Below are 18,737 nucleotides of genomic sequence, written 5' to 3'. Positions count from 1 at the left end.
TTTAGTCCAAGGCTCATTTATATTTTAAAAGGCAATATCCAAGTGCATTTCCTCATAAGATAGATGTGTTTTCTCCCATTAAGTTTCATATTGTTTTATCCTATCCCGCCTATAATCTTTGCATTTCCCTTTCAATGTTTTCTTTTCCACTGTGCTGTGAAATCAACCTTTGCTGTGAGCAAGGTTTATTTTCCTGATGGGATTCAGTATTTTTGCTATATTCAGATGCTCTGTACAGAGCAGTTCTCTCCAGTTAAACTAATTTTTTTGCATTGAGTATTCTTTTCATTGTGCTCTGGGTGGGGACCTTGAGGACTGCAGCACAGTTGGACTCTTAAATTTATGGCACTCAGTCAGTGATGCACAATGGGGAATTGGGGGTGTAAATTAAGCTGAATGAAGTTACAAAGCCCCATGTATGTATCTGTGACTCATATTTCTATACTCTATTTAGAAGATTGTTACCGGACATCTCTCTTGCCTTCTGTATTGCTTTCAGAGCGACAGTTTTCCCCTTAACAAGGGGTGAAGAAGCCAGTCCTGCCCTTCTTGAAAGGTCACTCCGGTGACAGCAGGTGCAGCATCGCTGTTGCTATCATGATAACCGATAGTTGTGTCATAATGTTCCTTTGTAATCTTTATTTTTACTTTGACAGAACAGCTTTCCTTGGAACTGAATTGATGGCATGAATAGAGAATCTTAGTAGTTCTTTTGCTGATGTGAAAGTGATTCCTTGAGAAGCCACCAAGTGAAGGGTAGTGCACGGACAATCTGTTATCTGAGGTGGCTGAATTTCCTTCTACAGGGGTGCTCTTATTTCTGTGCCTTGTCTTTGAGCTACGAGCAATCTGGGAATAGTCTGCTCTATACTAGCAGCTCCCACCAGCAGTCGCTTGTGCTGGGTGCTTTGAAGTTTTATTTGTTTATCATGCACCTTACCTCTCACTAAATGAATGTACAAGTAAAAGCCTCTTAAATGGTGATCCTTGTTTCTTGATTGTTAGGAGAGCTGCTGGTTGAGATCAAAAGATGCATTTAATCTGTTCTTAATAATGATCCAGAGCTCCTATGGGATTAATTCTGGTTTCTGCAGACAACAAATCTGAGTTGTGAGCCTTCATTGTGAACCCACTAAACAATGAGCTTCTTAACTTCTGTATTTAATACAATAACTTTTTGATAACTTCTGTAGGTAACTTCTGTGCAGGTGAAAGCTATATTGACAGATAGCTTGAGTGGAAAACTCCTACAAATATTGATTTATTGGAAAGTGGGAACCTGAAACTGATTTCCTATGTTGTAAATAATGTCAGCAGTCAACAGGCTCTATAGCTTGGCCTGAGCACAAGCAAGAGCCTTGGGATCTTAACTGCGCTCACTGATAAAACTTTACTATCTTTTTCTTTTAGTGTCCTCATTAATGTACTCAAAACCTGCCGTTAAATATTTCTGGCAAGCAAAGCTTCTGTGTAATTCTACTATATTGTTGAGGACTTATTAATTATAATCTTTTCTTGCAGAGTCTATTTATATTTGATCGTGACATTAATTGGTTGCCAAAACAAACTAGAGTTAATTGTGTTTAATTAAGTGGTTGGGAGCAGGCAAGGAGAGTTTATTTGGAAATGTTGCTTTCATTGATTTATGTATTTTTTTAAAGGAGCATGAATAAATGAAGGGAACCTGTTGTGTTTAGCACCTCTTTCCCTACCTGAATTATTGTCGACAGTTGTGACTGAACAGATTGAGGACTGGAAAAGTATCCATATTATATGTGCTCTTCTGAACAAACCTATGAAAAAGTAAGTTTCACATTCTGAATTTAAATAAAACCTAACCCCAAGCAGAACTGAGATCAAGTGACAGCGAACTAACAGTGAGGTAGTGTTCAGAATGACACATTTTTAAATGTGTTTCAGAGAAGAACTTAGCTTCATTTCAGACTTGGCTGAAGGTGCTTTGGATAAGGAGAGTATGGTAAAATACACTAAAATATTTTCTATTAAAATATGTAGTTTTATTTCTATGCTATCATAATTTCTGCATTTTCTAGCATGTGTTTCAAAATCAACTGATTTTACGGTTCAGAAGCATTTGAACACCAGCCTATTTCATGTTTTAATGCTAAAATAGGAACTGAGTGGAAAATTCTGGCGTCTTAATGTGGGGTTTGAGAAACTGGTTTCCTAAGTTGAGACCGTGACTTAAGAGTAGTTTGGTATCTTTTTGCCTTCCCTGTTTCTGCCTTCATATTCCACACTGGAGAGGGGTGTGTGGAAGTTATCTGCGTAAGGTACCTGTTATCCCAGTGGCTACCCAAAACAAGTCGTCATCCTGATAAATGAGTAAATCCTGTCTAGAAGCATATACTCAGATATGCTGTTGGCTGTCACTTTCCTGAAAGAAATCAAGACCTCACAAACTTCAAATCGAATACCAATGCAATAAGAAAGGTTTTGTGTGGCCTTCAAGCCACTAGCTTGTTTTGGTTTGCAGCATTAAGGGGGTCTAATGTTTCCAGAAGTTGCCTTTTTTCCCCCAAGTCTCTGCTGTTTTAAATAGGCAGTTCCTTATCTAGAAATAAGGAAATGATTAAATAATTGCTTGAATCATAAGTTGTCAGGGTTACACTAACACTGTTTGCTGTGAATATCATTAACTCAAGCTCTTCCTGGTTACTTGCATTGGGATGCTTTCAAATCTGGGTGGTCAGTCAGCCAGAAGTTACTGTTGTGTGTTAAAACAGACTCAAGGCATGAGTTGAAAGCACTAGAGGTTTTCAAGCTTGTGATTAGTTTCAGTGTGCCAGAGCAGGATCTGACAGAGAATGACTGTGTCAAAACTGGTTCTCACATCTGAGGTACAATTATTTCTGCAGCAATAGTTTTGTGAGGCTTTAAAATGCAGCTTCCCCCCCGCCCAGGCAGTTAGAAACTGTCTTTCCATGGCTGAAGCCTCAGTGCTTTCTCCAGGTCAGCTGCCTGGTAGGTGTTGCTCTTAAACTTGCTTTGAGTTTATCCAACAAATAGATGACTCCTTTAGTTCTAATTTAGGGGTGGTTTTGGTATTTCTGTTATCTTTTTCTGGCTGGCAGGTAAGGAAATCAGATGCACGCCAAATGAAACCATTTGTCATGGATTAGTGCATGCAAATACCTTGATAACAGCAATAGACGAATGCTGGCAGGTGTCTGAATGCTAACTTTGGAAAAGAAAATTAAGAAAGCCAAAATACCAGTGATAGTTCCTAAATGAGGTTATTCGATGCCTAAGAGGAAGGCAATGCTTTTCCGTCACCTCTCTTGACGTCCTAAGAATAGAGGAATGCACAGTGAGCACTACTAAGTAGGGATGTGTCTGTAGCTCTCCCAGGACTACACTATGTCAGGACATTCCCTCTGCCTATTAAAACCCATCTGCATTGACAGCAGAGGAGAGGGATGGGACTCAGCTAGGCGAAAGCAGGGAAGACCATTAATTATACTCCAGTGTGTATATTTGAGTTTGTCATAGTACACTGAGAATCAGAAATGCTTCCAGGCAGGATACTGAAAAGGTGGGATGTATCTTCCTCAGTGTTCTGGTTGGAAATGTTTCGCACTTCCTTTTTGCCCTGAGGACAGAATTGGGTAACTGTTTAATGCTGATCTCATACTGTTGATAACGTGCTGAGTTGAATGAATTTACAGTGGTTTTTAGATATTTTGTCTTGTACTTGTGATTGTTACTCCCATTTCTTTATGAGCCTGGTTGGACTCTTTTGAGTCTTAAAAGATGAGTGTGGACTCTGCCAAGTTCCTCAATCAAAGGTGTGAGGGGGAGTTGAGACACTGTTATGAGAAGGGAGTTTTGAAGTGCCCTGACTGGGAACAGGTTGTGGGCAATGAGCGTCCTGTGTGTATCTGTATGTTGTATTTTCCATCCCTCCCAAACCACCTTTAGGAGGGCGCCACATACAGAGGCTGTAGACAGATTACCTGCTGGTTTAGGTAGGCTTTTACCGTTTCAATCTTTTTGCCCCATTGTTTAGTCTATCTCTGATAGTTGTTTTGTTGGTTTTTTGCCTCCCTCCCTTTAAATCACTGTATTTTCTTTTAAATGTTTCTTTATGTAAGGTCTTATAGCTCTTTCTTTTAGAAGAGACTCTCTGAACCTCCTCTTAAAGTCAATGCACCTTGATTTGATGTTTGAGCAACAAAATGCTACTTGATTTCATCCCAATTAGAACACCACTGTTATTTTTATGAAATAGTTCAAAGCATTGCTATTTGAAAAGAATTGAAATGGAGCTATTTAAAAAGATTTGAAATGCTAAAATGCGTTTTCCACTTTCTGATATTCACGCTGTATTTTAAGTGTTTTCTATAAAATCCTGGTGAAAATATAATTTATAACATTTTTCACCCATATGAGTGAAATCAGAGTTTTCCAATGGGAAAGCTTTCATAAGTACTTTGTCCTTGTCTCTGCAGCAGACTATGTAAGGCAGTATACTATCATAGTAGTTTCTTGGTTTTGTTCTCCACCCTTATGCTTTGATTTTTGTGTACTTGTACTGGAACGAGTTCTTCATTGCTTATACCTCCACAGTTTCTCCCTGTTCTCATGTTGTAGTGTTGTCAAGACGCCTTGTTTAGGTCATGATGTTACCAGAGACTCCAGCATGTTGGTCAGATTGGGTGATGCAGGCTCTGGAAAGTAAACTTTTGACTGGGCAGGACTGATTCTGAAAATGGACAAATGCTGGTGATAGTAACAGGTGCCAAGTAAAGGGAAGGGATTTGTGCTTTCACTGTGAACCATTGGGTGGTTTCCCCAGTAAAAAAATCCTTGGCTTTTTAGGTTGTATTTGCATTGGCTTTGAGCTGCCTGTCGCTGCATGCTCTTTTGTGATGTGCCTTCTGTGAGCAGTGTGGTATCAAGCAGTTCTTTGGTACAAGTCATACTCCTTTGAGGTTCAGGCTCTGCAAGTTCCCCCTAAATCCTGTTCTTATGTAAGTTGAATTCTCTGCTTGTGTTCTTATTTTTGTTTTTACTCTATCAAAGAAAATAGTGTAATCTATAGTGTCTAGGGAAGGAAAAGAAATACAAAGCAGTATCACATAGTGAAGTTCTTCTGATGAGGGTTATATGTCTTTAGTTTGCTGCTTCCTACATCTGAGGGACTGTGCTGTTTAACAGGTGAGAAGAGATTATTCCTTAGTCCCAACAGAATCTGTGAATCAAAGTTAGTTAGGAGCAATTCACACAGAGTTTAGAATGTAAACCTGCTTTTAAGTAGAATGATAGCAAAATAATTTCTGTGAATAATACATGTGCATTGTCTGAATTACAGAGGTCCTACTGTAAGCTGTGTCCTGCCTCCTTTTAAAGTGCTTTAATGTCCAGGTTTCACATAGGAATGAAGCAAAAATAGAACAAAATTCAAAAATGCCTTTGTCAGGAGGGATTATTTCATATTCTGATAGCATGTACAGATCTGAGAACATCAGTGTTTTCTGTAAAGAGAATGTCGTTTTACAGGACGCCCAGCCAACACCTGCCTTGGGTTCTTTTCTTTCTCTTTATGTGCAACCCCTGTGCAGTCTGTACATAGCATCCAGCAGTGGAACAGATCATTTGAGGATTCTGAAATCACCATTATAATCATATTTAGGGCAGCTGAGATGCAAACAAGTGAGGTTTTGTTATTCCGTTCCTCATGTAGCCTCTTAAAGTGAGGTTGGCGGCTGCCAGACACCATCCTCCCAGCTGGTACCTGAAGCAGGCATCCCAGTCCTTAGTGCTCCGTTCTTTGGCAAGGCTTGTTGTGGCAAGTACAAGTGCTGCTGTGAGCTGGGTGATGGATCATGGAGGCTCTGAGCTCGTTCTTTTCATGAAATCAAGTGCTTTGCTGTAAGCCAACTTCATGCCGGCTTAAACTTTCATGGTGGTTAAGCTATAATCTATCAGGCTGCCCCAGCTGTGAGGTGTAAAGAGCCTTCACGTTCACTTACTGTTACTCAATTGACGAACAAGTTGTACCGCTGTAGTGAATTTTTCCCCTGTGTCCATGCTCTCAGCTGAACCACAGGCTCAGCGCAGGCAGGCAGTGAGGCGTTTGCTTCCCATGTGGAGCTTCCCACTTTTTACTTAATTGCCTCCTTTAAGAGATGAGAAGGTTGGGCTTCTCTTTGGACAAAAAAGGCTGCAGTTTTCAGCGTGTTTCTCACTTGAAGGCTACACTTCCCACCAGAGTTATGTGGTGCTTCCAGTCTTTCACAGGCAATGTGATGACTCTGCTAAACTGGAAAAGCGTATTTTTTGTGAAGTCTGACTTGCAAGTCTTGTTAACTGCACTCTGTTATCTCCGTACGCTTGCAGGCCAGCTACAGCAGCGCAAAAACTTATGGCAAGATAAATCAGGTTTTTTAATAGGGGAAAAAAATCAGACTATTTGCTACAACTGAAAAATAAAACACCTTAAATTTTGTATTGCTTCTAAAGACAGATTACTCTGGGGAAACACCTAGAAGACAAGTCCCACATGGACTGCGCTCTGTGGGGTCCTAGGTGGAAAATCACCTGAGAACAGTGTCTTGTTTGGTCCAGTCAAACGTATGGGGAGCACTAGTTAGGGCCATGATGCTGTTAGAGTTCTGCATGTACTTCCCCACTAATGGCCCTTTTCTGGCTGCTGCTGTGGAGTTTCGAGCCACCTGCAGAAGTTTTGCTCTCGCTTGCTGGAACCTAGGAAAACCAGGTCTTGCTTCTATCTGTATTGATTGTAAAAAATGTTCATTTTTACCTCTTTTAAGTGGTTAAGGAATTGTAATGAACTTTATTTTCCATTGTGATGGTTGTTCATTTATTTTTATAGGCCGAAGGAATACAGGGTAACACTCCGCATTTTGCAAAGCGTTCTTTTGTTGCGTGGCTTATAGCAGTGTAAATAATTGAAGTTTTCTCATTTGACAGCCAGAGCAAGATACCAAGTGTTGGTTTGGTGCAGCATTTACATCTTGAAATTAGCTTAGAAATGGGAACGAAAACAAAATTGAAACCATTTGTTGCATTTCTAAACACTGGAAGAAAAGTGAGGGAAAGGCCAGATTTAAAAAAAAAAAAAGCTAGAGAAGCTACTGTTTCTATTCTTAAATAGATTTAAATCAGAGTAGCTCTAATCACAAGCTAGGTTCTGCTGTAGGGGTTGAGCCTTCATCTTTCTCTCAGAAGTAGAGCTTGGATATTAACATATTGCATGTAGGGCGAGTAACTTCAGTACCTCTTGAGTTTTCCATTTGGGATAAAAACTTAGGTAGTTGGGAGAGCAGAGGTGGGACATCAGGATTATTTTCTCATGTGCCTTAAAAAGGGCAAAAAAGTCAGCCCATTGCGGAGTCTCCACATCTAATGCGGTGTTTTTGGTAAGGTGGAGTGATCCGCCAAAAAGTGAGTGATGGAAGAGGCAGTGCTAAACTCACTGCCACCAAAACTGAGTGCACAGAGGGGTTCTGGGGAGGTGGTGGCAGATGCCTGTAGTTGGGAATTAAATGCATGCGAAAGGGAGATTTTAACAAATGAAGGATGAGTGTTTTAAAAACAATTTGCTGCAAAGGTTAACCTCTGAGAAGGGCATGCTTTGGTTTTGCTTTTGTTTTGGCAGAAAAGATAGAATACTGCCTGCTAACTCTGTGTGGTGCAGGCAGCATACATTTTCTGCCATTCTTGTGCTGCATTTAAATGTAAGGCTTGAACCGTGGCTTCTTTCTCTCTGCATTTTGGAGGAGGCCAAGGCTGTACCTTGTGGCCTCTGTTCATTCAGAAAGAAGAAAAAGCCCAGGGGGAGGGAAGGCAAAACTTTGTCTGCTGTGCCTTTAAGGTCTCTTGCTGACTTCTGAGTCATCTCAAGATCTTTGCTAATTTAATGAGCCAGTTTCACTTGTCAAGGTGACAGTTACCCATGTCAGAAACCAATGCTCCTTCTCCTTTAAGACACATGCGTAGCAGTTATTTTGCTGTCCTTGAAGAAATAGGCTGGAATATCCCTGTTTCGAGAGATCCTTCTATTTTATTTTTGGGACTTAGTATTAGAAACATGTTTCTTTAAGTGATAGCATCTGCCTTTTGTCATTTTAATGTGAACTCTGCTCTGCTTTGCAAAGCACCACTGTTCTCTTCCAGAGAAAATGTGATCGTTTATCAGCATTGAAGCTGTGTGTGCTGTAATATTAATCGTTGAATCAGCAGGAGTTTAAACTTGTATCTACTTGTGCCTTTTTCAGAACAAGTTCTTGGGAGGGTGGTGGGATTGTGGTGGGGTTTTTCTAGTGGCCACATTGGATTTAAGTAAGACTGATTGCAGTAAATGAGTTGGAGATTATGTGACACTTTTAGTGAAATAAATAGACCTGCCAAAAAAATAAATCTTCTGGTAGGAACACACCAGTTTTAGCAGGATCCAAATTTCAGCAAAAGAGAACAAAAGAGAGGTTGAGATTTTGTCAACTGTATGATGAGTGGTATTGTGCCCTGGGCTTTTCCCTGGCAGCTGCTGTGCAGGTGAAGGCCTTGACTGGGCTGTTGAGTTTGTCTGAATTTTCCCTTTCCTCAGGACAAAGTCTGATTCAACCAGTGAGACAGTTGTTCAGCACACAGGGAGCTGATGGCATGGCCTGGCAGCAGCATAGCAAGTGAATTGGGTTTGCATTGCAAGGTTTTGATAGTGAAGGGGCTACAGGGGTGGTTTCTGTGAGAAGCTGCTAGAAATTCCCCCATGTCCAACAAAGCCAATGCCAGTCAGCTCCAAGGCATACCCACTTCTGGCCAGGGCCGAGCCCATCAGCAACAGTGGTAGGGCCTCTGGGATACTAGAGTTAGGAAGGGGAAGAAGTTACTGAACAAGAGCAACTGCCCATGGAGAGACGAATGAGACTATGAGAGATAGTCCTGCAGACCCCAAGGTCAGTGAGGGAGAAGGGGAGGAGGTGCTCAGGTGAGTGATCGAGTGGCTTTGGTGGCCACCCCACCGCACCAAGGATTGCTTTTCAGCAGCCCAAACTTCTTTCCAAAGCCTCGTGATTTTGTGAAAGTACAAGCCTAAATTTGTGTGAGATCTTTTCGCATTGTTACCCAGCTCAGAATATGATCTGTAGCTGTCAAATCTTGCAGAGCCCCAACTTTCTGCCAGCAGAAATAGAATGGGGTGTAAAACACTTAGAATAGGTTTTGACAGCACTTCGTGTGGAATAGAAAATGTAGATTCATTTCATAGCTGACAAAGAACTGATTATTTATGTTTCTTAGAAAACAACTAAGAATGTGCAAGAATCTTTTTTTTACCATTATGGATGACTTTCCTCATATTTTCACATCGTTCTTTTTGAATCATAACCAACTGAGATTAAACAACAAATGGCTTCTGAGATGTGTCATTTTCTGCAATGATTTACATAGGATGGTGCCCATAAATTAGGGAGGCAGCTACTGGATACTGTGAATGAACAAGTACTTGTGATGTAGCTTTGAGAAACATCCTGTGAATTGTACCTGGAGAAGATAATGGTCCCGTTCCATAAAAAGCTGCTTAATGTTTTCAGGACAATTTGCCATGAGGCAAAGGTGTTTTTTGTTGTTTTTTAACATAAACCAATGAGGTTTTATGCTGGATTATATCACTCTTTGCCTATCTCTTTTCTCATTTCTTTTACAGTGTCATCTAAATTTCAAAAGAACAAAGATGTACCTCTTGTAACAGGAAAAGGATGAAGATTTTTCATCTTTCTCTGGTGCTGTGAATACTTTGACATCTGTAATATAACTTTCTCAGTAAATAATTCACCCAGCTTTGGACACTTTCTTTTGTCTGAAACATCTCCCTCTTCTGAAATGGGAAGTTTTGGAAAGATGCTATAAGAAAAGAAGGCTTAATTTAGCTCTGCTGCCAAGTCTCCTTATTTATGGCTGCTATTATTTTATATATTTCCTTCCATTATTCCTTGAGGAAGGTGGCAATTTATCATCTCCCGAAATGATAGTGTTGGATATGTATATGGCCGGGCATATCTAACCTTTATGTTCTCAGTGGTGCAGGCATATTTGCATATAAGCCTCTACCTCACCTCATCGTGTAGTGCAGAAACCCATTTTTAGGGTACAGAGCTGGATTCTGTACTCACTTTCTTCACAGAACATTGTTCTTTTCTCTTCTCTTATTCATCTTAAAGTAGTCCATACTGTGGATGTTCAAAGCAGCAAGGTCTTATTCACTTTCGTGGATAAGTGATGTTTCCCATCAGCTTACCAGTTCTTGCAGTCAGTTGTCCAAATAGCCACATGGGTTTGGCTGTATTTCCATTGGGTCTTAATGAAGACTGAAATGTTTTGAGCTTTGCTATTGTGGAGAGCATCTTTCTTCATTGTGCAAATGCCAGGCTGGAACAAGATGCTTCCCCCAGGACCATGGCTTGTCACAGGCCAAAGTAGTAATGGGAGTAGAACTCTAAAGAGCAGTGGAAAATCCCTGTGTTGCCATGCCTAGGGGAAATTAATGTTGCTGCCTTCTTCAGGCTGCTTTTCCCCACAGAGCATCTCTACAGCTTCCTTAATAGCAGTGAAGACATCTGTTTGCAGCTGCGGAAGCAAGATGTGTCAATAGCTGCCCTGGGCAGGGCAGCAGCAGCAGCAATGTCACTGCAATGCAGGCAGCTCAGCACACACCTAATGTTCAGTGTTTCTTGTCTGTGCACCCCAAGGCCAGCCTAGCTTTGCCTGTCCTCCATGCTGCTGGGCTTGGAGTGGTACTGGGGAGCTGTGGTTGTGATGGATTTGACAACGTACATGTCTCCTGCTACTGCAAGGCAAAGCCCAAGCTGACCTGCGGGAAGAAAAGGTGCTGTTGCAGGCACAGGGCTTGTGTTGCTCTTTTTACTTTATATACACTTGAGATTTGCTTTTCTTTCCTGTTAGTGAAGACTTTCAGAAATGCCGTTCCATGGACTGGAAATACTTATCAAATTCCCTGTTTTGTCATTATCTGCCTATCCCCTAAAAAGAAGATAACCCCCATCTAATATTTTAACTTTAACCATGACTCTTTCTGTCAATATTTAATATTTGGGTAAGTGTAACTCATGCTGTAAACAAAGATATGGTAAATTGGTGAAAGGTAGTGTTTGTATGTATACACATCCATCCCTTTACTGTAAGCCAACTCATTTCCCACTTTGCATTCCCCACTTTCAGATAGATTTCTTTCATAGGGATTTTGGGTGCTTACGTATGCTTGTGGATGTGTGATAAGATTCAGGAGCTTCAAATCCATAAAATGAGTCCACTTGATGATCATCTGGTAAATAACACCCAAGAGCTTATAGTTTGTTCACATTTGTGATAAATCATCATTTGGATTTACAGCTGTTTGCCAGCCTGGTGGGCAGAGGGGTAAATGTTGTAGAATCATAGAGTAGTTTGTATTGGAAGGGACCTTGAAGCTCATTCAGTTCCAAGCTCCTGCCACAGGCAGGGGCACCTTCCACCAGAGCAGGTTGCTTCAAGCCCCGTCCAACCTGGCCTTGAGCACTGCCAGGGATAGTGCAGCCACAGCTTCTCTGGGCACCCTGTGCCAGCGCCTCAGCACCCTCACAGGGAAGAATTTTTTCCTATTACCTAATATTATATCTACCCTGTAAATGTTCTTCCCTCCATGTCCTCCAGCCTGGCAGCACTGGTATGTTACACTCTGAGCCCAGCACTAGGAGGGTGCTCATGGCCTCCCTGGAAAGGACTGGTGCCTCACTGTTCTTTTGGCTGTCTGGCTGCCCTGTGCTGCAGCTGCCTTCTGAGATGGGGTATAAAGAGCTGGTAGGTAGCAGAGAGTGGGGATTTGAGGTAATAACAGGTTTTCTTTACAATAAACTTGCCAAATATTTTGGTATCATAGAATCATTAGGGTTGGAAAGGACCTCAAGATCATCCAGTTCCAACCCCGCTGCCGTGGGCAGGGACACCTCACACTAAAACGTGTTTAAGTTTTGACCTGTTACCCCTTGTCCTGTCACCACAGTCCCTGATGAAGAGTCCCTCCCCAGCATCCCTATAGGCCCCCTTCAGGTACTGGAAGGCTGCTCTGAGGTCTCCACGCAGCCTTCTCTTCTGCAGGCTGAACAGCCCCAACTTCCTCAGCCTGTCTTCATATGGGAGGTGCTCCAGTCCCCTGATCATCCGCGTGGCCCTCCTCTGGACTTGTTCCAACAGTTCCATGTCCTTTTTATGTTGAGGACACCAGAACTGCACACAATGCTCCAGGTGAGGTCTCACAAGAGCAGAGTAGAGGGGCAGGATCACCTCCTTCGCCCTGCTGGTCACGCTCCTTTTGATGCAGCCCAGGATACGGTTGGCTTTCTGGGCTGCGAGCGCACACTGAAGCCAGCTCATGTTCATTTTCTCATTAACCAACACCCCCAAGTCCTTCTCCGCAGGGCTGCTCTGAGTCTTTGCCCAACCTGTAGCTGTGCCTGGGATTGCTCCGACCCAGGTGTAGGAGCAATCCCAGGCACAGAATCACAGAATCACACTTCTTCTGGCAGTGATAGATATATTAATTAGCATTTTTATCACATAATACTCTATAGCCTTAAAATGTCAAATTGTGAGCAAATTTGTAGATTAGGTTTCACTATTAGTGCATTTCCAAGAATTATATGTAGATATAATTTCTTTATTGGCAATATCAAATCATCTGTTCTTTATTAATTTTTCCCCTGCCACCAGAAACGTGCAGACATCACAGCATTTCACCCAGCTGTCAGTATTTGAAGATGTTTTCCCTTTAGATCTCTTCTATAGTATTTAATATGGAGGAGTGAAGGATGTAAAGGTTTTATCAATATGCTTTTCTGTAACTTCATTTATATTTATTATTTTTTTTTAGGAGGGGAACTTCCCCATGCATAAGGAGAAAAAGAGGTGGACTATGAAACACTGTTCTTAATGGCAGCAATGCAAGTGTTCTGTGATTTGGGATGCCAAAGTAAGTCTGCTGGGAAATGGATTAGTAGGCCAGGAGAGGGTATTGTGATCAAAGTGCATAGTAAATTAATTTACCTCACGCTCCTGCAATTTATCACATAGATATCACCTCTACGCATGAAAAGATACATGAGTATGGATGCAGTATTGCTCTAGTGCTTATATCTTATTCCAGAGCTTAAATAATTCAACACTCCTGCTTTAACCTTATTGAAATATTAAAACCCTGCAATCCTGTAGATTTGCTTTTGTTTCAACTGTAACATTGCCTTTTTGACTCATTATGACACCAGTTCATAATTGCAGCCCAGACAGGTCTTAGGCCATTTGTACAGAAAGCAAAACTGGTTTTGACTGGTAAATGCTAAGCAATTTCATCATGGACAATTTTAAAGAAGGAGGAATTACAAGCTCACTGACATCAGGAGCTCTTTTAAAAAGAACTTTTTCACTTGCTCACTCTTTGCAACATTTGGCTTGCAGTCATTTCCCATCTATGTAGCAGTTCTGAGTGATTTTTCAAGTGGCAGGAGTTATGCTTCACAATTACATTTGGCTGGTAAACAGTTCATTAAAAATATCTAGTTCAAAGCAAGATGAAACAAGTCTTTCAGAGGTTTTCATGGAGAATGAAATAAAGATCCAGTAACTGTTGCAGGGCCTTTAGACTCGATGGCGGTGGTGCAGTAAAGCTGAGCACAGGAAGCACAGTCATGTCCTGGCCTGATTTATGGATGTTGAGAGTCCTTGCTTGCTACTCATGGTCCAGAAAAGTCCCCTGGCAAGGCTGCTCTGGTCTGTCTGTGCTTTTGACCAAGAACTGACTTGTTCCTGAGCAGCTTTCCTTACTGCCAAGTGGCAGTCCTGCTCCAAAACTTCCCGCTGTACAGAATATGTGCTATCAGGCTACAAAAAAAATTCACTCAAAAAGATGTCCCAATTAGCCAAAATCAGTGTGTGTAAATCAGTTAAGCTGAGCTGATCTCTGCTCCTTGTAGAAATGCAAGCAGAGTGTGGCAGAAGAGAGTCTGCTCCTCTCCCACTGTCCCATATCCTCTGTCAAATTATTGCTTGGCTCCTGTCTGCAGAGCCACCAACTTCTTTAGCTGGAATCCCTTTATTGCCTGGGTTCCTCTAATTAATTACTTATCTCCAGGTTTTTAAAAGATCTGCTAATTGGTGTATGTAGCTGTCTGTTTTCCCCTAAAGTCTGAAACCATTTAATGTACATCTTATCCAAGTGTACAATCAGCTAAATTAATACCAATTACAATTTCTGAGACTCCCATGAATTCATTTTCTGAAGAGGGAAAAGTCTTGGTGGTTATTTATGGGTAGAGGTCATGAATATCACTGTGGTAATCTTTTGATTACTAACACCTGATAACTCAGATTGCTTCTTCCTAAAGTACTTTTGGTTCAATTAATTTGCTTTTACTGCCGGATCTAACACATTCTGCTGTAGTAAATCACCTGCTAATGAAACTACATCTTGTTTTAAATCAGTTCAGACTTGCTTGTGACTGTTTGTTCTTGTTAGACTTCCATTCGAGGAAAAATGTGTACCTGAAAATCATTATGGGAAACTAAAATAAAAAATACATTTACTCGGATATTTCAGTTTACTTGAAATTACTGAAGTATCTTAACCTTTAATTTTCTTGATATTTTCACACCAACATGAGTGGGTTTGACCATCCTTTGTGTAATTTTATCCTCTCTGAATGTTTCTTGGAGATCGTTGTGCTCAGATCCTTTATTGTCAGTATGAAAACACAATGCACTCCAGACATTGAGGTGGATATGCTAGGAGTGCTCTTTGGATCTGGCAGTTATGTCAGATGAGTGCAGGCTCTCATAGCGTGACTGCACAGAGCAAGGCGAATTCAGTCAGCCGCAGGGAAGTGTGCGGGAGAACAAGCGCAACCACAAGGGTGGCAGTGTTTCTGAAGCTGCTTGAATGATAAGCTGGTGTAAACATTGAAACTCAGACTCTGTCAAGAAACTGGCAAGGAAAAGGTGATGGAAGAAGCTGCTACTCTTAGGGAAGGAGGAAATCTTTCCAAAACAGGCAGTCGGCTCTCAGCTGAGTTTCCATCAGTGTTACTCCATCCACAGATCACAGGCACCAAGATCACACTGATTCAGTGGCATTTCACAAGCATCGCTCCAAAGACTTGGGGCAGTAGATAACTGTTTTAGTGTTACAAAAGGGTCTAAAGATACTTTTATATGAAATAAGAATCATTGATGGCTCATGTTGGGGATTTCAGAGATGCTAAGTGATCCAGAATAGAAAGGAGTAAATGGTCAGTCAAGACACTTGATCTTAACCAGAGCAAAATGAATCTCTTCCACCGAGGGAGAAAATTTGTCGTGATAGTTCTTGTTCAGGTTCACAACAGTGAGTGGTACATATCTAGATCTGCGGGTAACAAGTGTTCAGGTAGTCAAAAGGGAAGAAAGCCGAAGCAATCTTAAATGAGAGGAGGCCAAAGCTACGGAACCACTTTGCAATGTGTTATTCTAAATGCAAATCAGCAATATGCTGGGATTCAATAAACAGATTAGAGATTTTAATGTTTAATGAAAACATCAGTAGATACACTTTTTGGTTATAATTCTCATTTTAACAGTATAAGCTTCCTATTCACCTCTTAACTTGATGGCTGTAGTGCAAATCCTAGCCATGCCTGCACTAGACAGACTGTGCCTGTCTCCTTGATGTCCATGACATCTGGCTTACAAGTCTGAAGCAATATAGCTAAATAAAACTCTTTATCATGGCCAAAGCAGGGCTCATCACTGTGTCAAATCTGTTTTCAGCATTGTCTGCTGTAAATAATTCCATCCTGTCTGTAACACAAGTGTCATCTTCAGCCCCTCAGCTTGTGTCATCCTGGCCACGTCTGAATCATCTGCACGAGCTATCTAAGATGCAATTGTTCAAGTTTATATGTGCAGCCAGAAGTCTTAAGGCTCTTGTCTTGTGACCTGAGTGTTTCCACCTTCATTTGTCTGTTGTTAGTAAGTTATACTGTGCTAGTGTTTATATGAAATAAGTCAAACACTGTCCTTAGCCTGTACCTTGTCTTCCCTTTGTCCTGGAATCACCTTTGCTATTGCATCAGTTGTAAACTACTTGTTTTGATTTTTTTTTTTCTTAATAGCCTTTTTGGTCTATTCCCAGTGCAGATTATTCTTGTTTGTTACCCTCTGCAGGCTTTCGTGTGCACCTCCTGTTGTGTAGGTTTGCACATTGTTCATTCACATAGCACTTGATGTTCTCCTTTCAAAATACCAAGCCACTTCAGTGATAGCTGCTGCTGGGATCCTAGATTAGATGTGGCAATTAGACTGATATTATATAATAACTTCCCTATAAATGCAGAAAGAAAAAACTTTCTTTAGCTAGAATGTACAGATCTTTGAGGATAGATCAACAGAAATTATTCTCAACTTTGGGTGACCATATTTGGTCTACAAAGGCACCCCCTGGGACATACTGGTTTAGGTACCCAAATGCAGGTTTGTTTTGCTCTTGATTTTCAGCCATGTGTTTTCAGGCATCTAGTTTAAAAGATCAAGGTACATAAGGCTTTCATTTCAGTGGGTCTTAGTCCTTTGAATATTCCTCGTCTCATAAAAAGAAGATTCCAGGCATATCCACAAAATGCGAAAGAAAACAGATGTGTCCTAGCAGGAGCCTGTACTAGCTCCAGAGCCAATATAGCTGCATAAGGATGCATTAGCTCATACTCATTGCTGTGCTCATTTGGTACCCTGCTCCCCTGGCTGGGCTATTCTCTCTGCTGCTCCAGCACCACTAATGTATTGATTGCAAACCTGCCTTCTGTGCTCAGGTGTTCATTGTGGACTAGCTTTAAGCTATAATATCAGTTTAGTTGCTTATAAGACCAAAATTCAATATTTTAAAGATGATCTTAATTACACACGTTTGTGCTCTTTCTTTCTTCAATAATCTAACAATCATTCACAACAAATATTAAAAGGTGTAGCTAAAATTTAGTATTGATTGAATCACTTATGCATGTGAGTAAGCACAATATGGAGTGCCCCTGGTTTATTAATCTGAACCAAACTGTGCTGCTCTGAAAGAAGGAGCATACTATTAAAGTGAAGTATATGTGTATAGCCAGGCTATTGCCTTACAAACAGCGGTGATAAACCCGAGGCTTAGGTATTCTTGAAAATATGCCTTATAGAGAACTGCATGCATTGGTTTATAGTAAGTAAGAGACATAGAACAGGATTTCTGCTGGTGTTTGTAGCCCATGCCCTGGCAGCAGTCAGCAAGCACTTGGTCAACATCTAAACCCAGTGTTAGGGCCTGAAAGGTGACCTTGAATAGAGGGGAGCAATCAGACAGTTTTAATCTCCTAATTACTGAGTTGGGTTAATGGATGCATGGCAACATCAATTCCACAGAAACTATTCTTGTTTCTCATGAGCTCCTCAGACTCCTTATATCGATTGCATCTCTGCCCTAAAAAAATGTATAGGCAGTGTGAAAGAAAGCTATTTTGGCTTGAGGGGTTGCGAGAACACTCTGATAGAATATGTAGTGATTTAAATGTGATATTCCAAAAAGAGGACAAGATATTGTGCTCATCTCCACTGAAATAATCGTTAATAACTGTGTTCTGTTTTTAAGGAGGTAAATGTGGAACAGGGAATTCCCTCATGGTTGAGGGGTTTAGATTGCTTCAGTCAACAGTATGTGTAATACCATCAGAGATACTTATTAAACACAACACTGAACAGGAGAAGCTAAATGGGTGCTCACTACTGCTGCTAGTTTATACATAGAGCATGCTCACAAATTATCCCTTGTTTACTGAGGACTGCTTACTAAACAGATGAGGGGACTTAGGTCTGGTGTAGAGCAGGTAGGTTCTGGATTTCAGACCTGGCTGTCAGTCAGTGCTATGTGCATCAGTGACCTGGTGCTGGATTCAGAGGCCACAGAACAAACTATTTCCTTTGCAGCACTGGGATATGGGGTCCTGCTTTCCCCTCTCTAGGTTTTTACACCTCTTTGCAGCATAGCTCAAGCTTGTGTAGTCACCTGGAACTAATAACTATGCCTGAAAATATGTATATTTACGGGGGTAAAATACTAGTAAATATGCCATATAGTAATTATATCGCTCTAAAAATCACTCATTTAAGTCAGTTTGATATGTGATGTCTTTTAATGCTTTTCACCAGTTTTACATTATGAAAAACGGTAAATAACTGCTTGGTCTCTTTCCATATTATCTGTTATTTTTAATTCTTTCTTGTGTCCCTCGCTTTTATTTGTTCCTGCTGGAAATGAATGGTTTAAATCTGTTCAGTGCTCTTGATTCCCTTTGGCCTGTTTCTCTCCTGGTTTTCAGTCTTTTTCCTTTTTAGGGTGGAGACCTGAAGTTTCACCCCTTTTTAGTATGATTTAACTATATTCCTTATCTAGTAATTTATTTATAAAATATTATTTTTCTAACTCCCACATTATCTGACACTGTGGCTGTACTATCAGTTTTTCCCAACCTGAGCTTATTTACTTTAGACACATCTTGGAGAAGGTACAGCTGCTGTTATGACTTCAAGTGGAATTGCATCTGTCACATTAACTTTCTTACAATGTAATGATTTTCCCACATTAAAAAAAACCAAACCAACAAACTGAGCAAAAATAAATCAGCTGAAATACAGTTCAACAAATG

The 18,737-nt window shown here is 40.9% G+C and overlaps 1 protein-coding gene across 3 annotated transcripts in view; it reads left to right on the top strand.

The window, feature by feature from the left end:
- TAFA1 (TAFA chemokine like family member 1) overlaps positions 1-18,737 on the top strand; it is a 224,030-nt gene that overhangs the window by 15,302 nt on the left and 189,991 nt on the right. For 2 of the 3 annotated variants that reach the window (XM_065687211.1, XM_065687212.1), the window contains one exon: positions 12,911-13,009. The exons of the other annotated variant lie outside the window; for it this stretch is intronic. In XM_065687211.1, coding sequence (XP_065543283.1) covers positions 12,970-13,009 — 40 coding nt within the window. In that variant the 5' untranslated portion in view covers positions 12,911-12,969. The remainder of the gene's footprint in view (positions 1-12,910; positions 13,010-18,737) is intronic. 3 annotated transcript variants of the gene reach the window in all.

The sequence above is a fragment of the Lathamus discolor genome, chromosome 7 (assembly GCF_037157495.1).
Source record: "Lathamus discolor isolate bLatDis1 chromosome 7, bLatDis1.hap1, whole genome shotgun sequence".
In the NCBI taxonomy this organism is placed as follows: domain Eukaryota; kingdom Metazoa; phylum Chordata; class Aves; order Psittaciformes; family Psittacidae; genus Lathamus; species Lathamus discolor.
The sequence above is the reverse complement of the archived record's forward strand: the minus strand, read 5'-3'. Positions and strand labels throughout refer to the sequence as shown.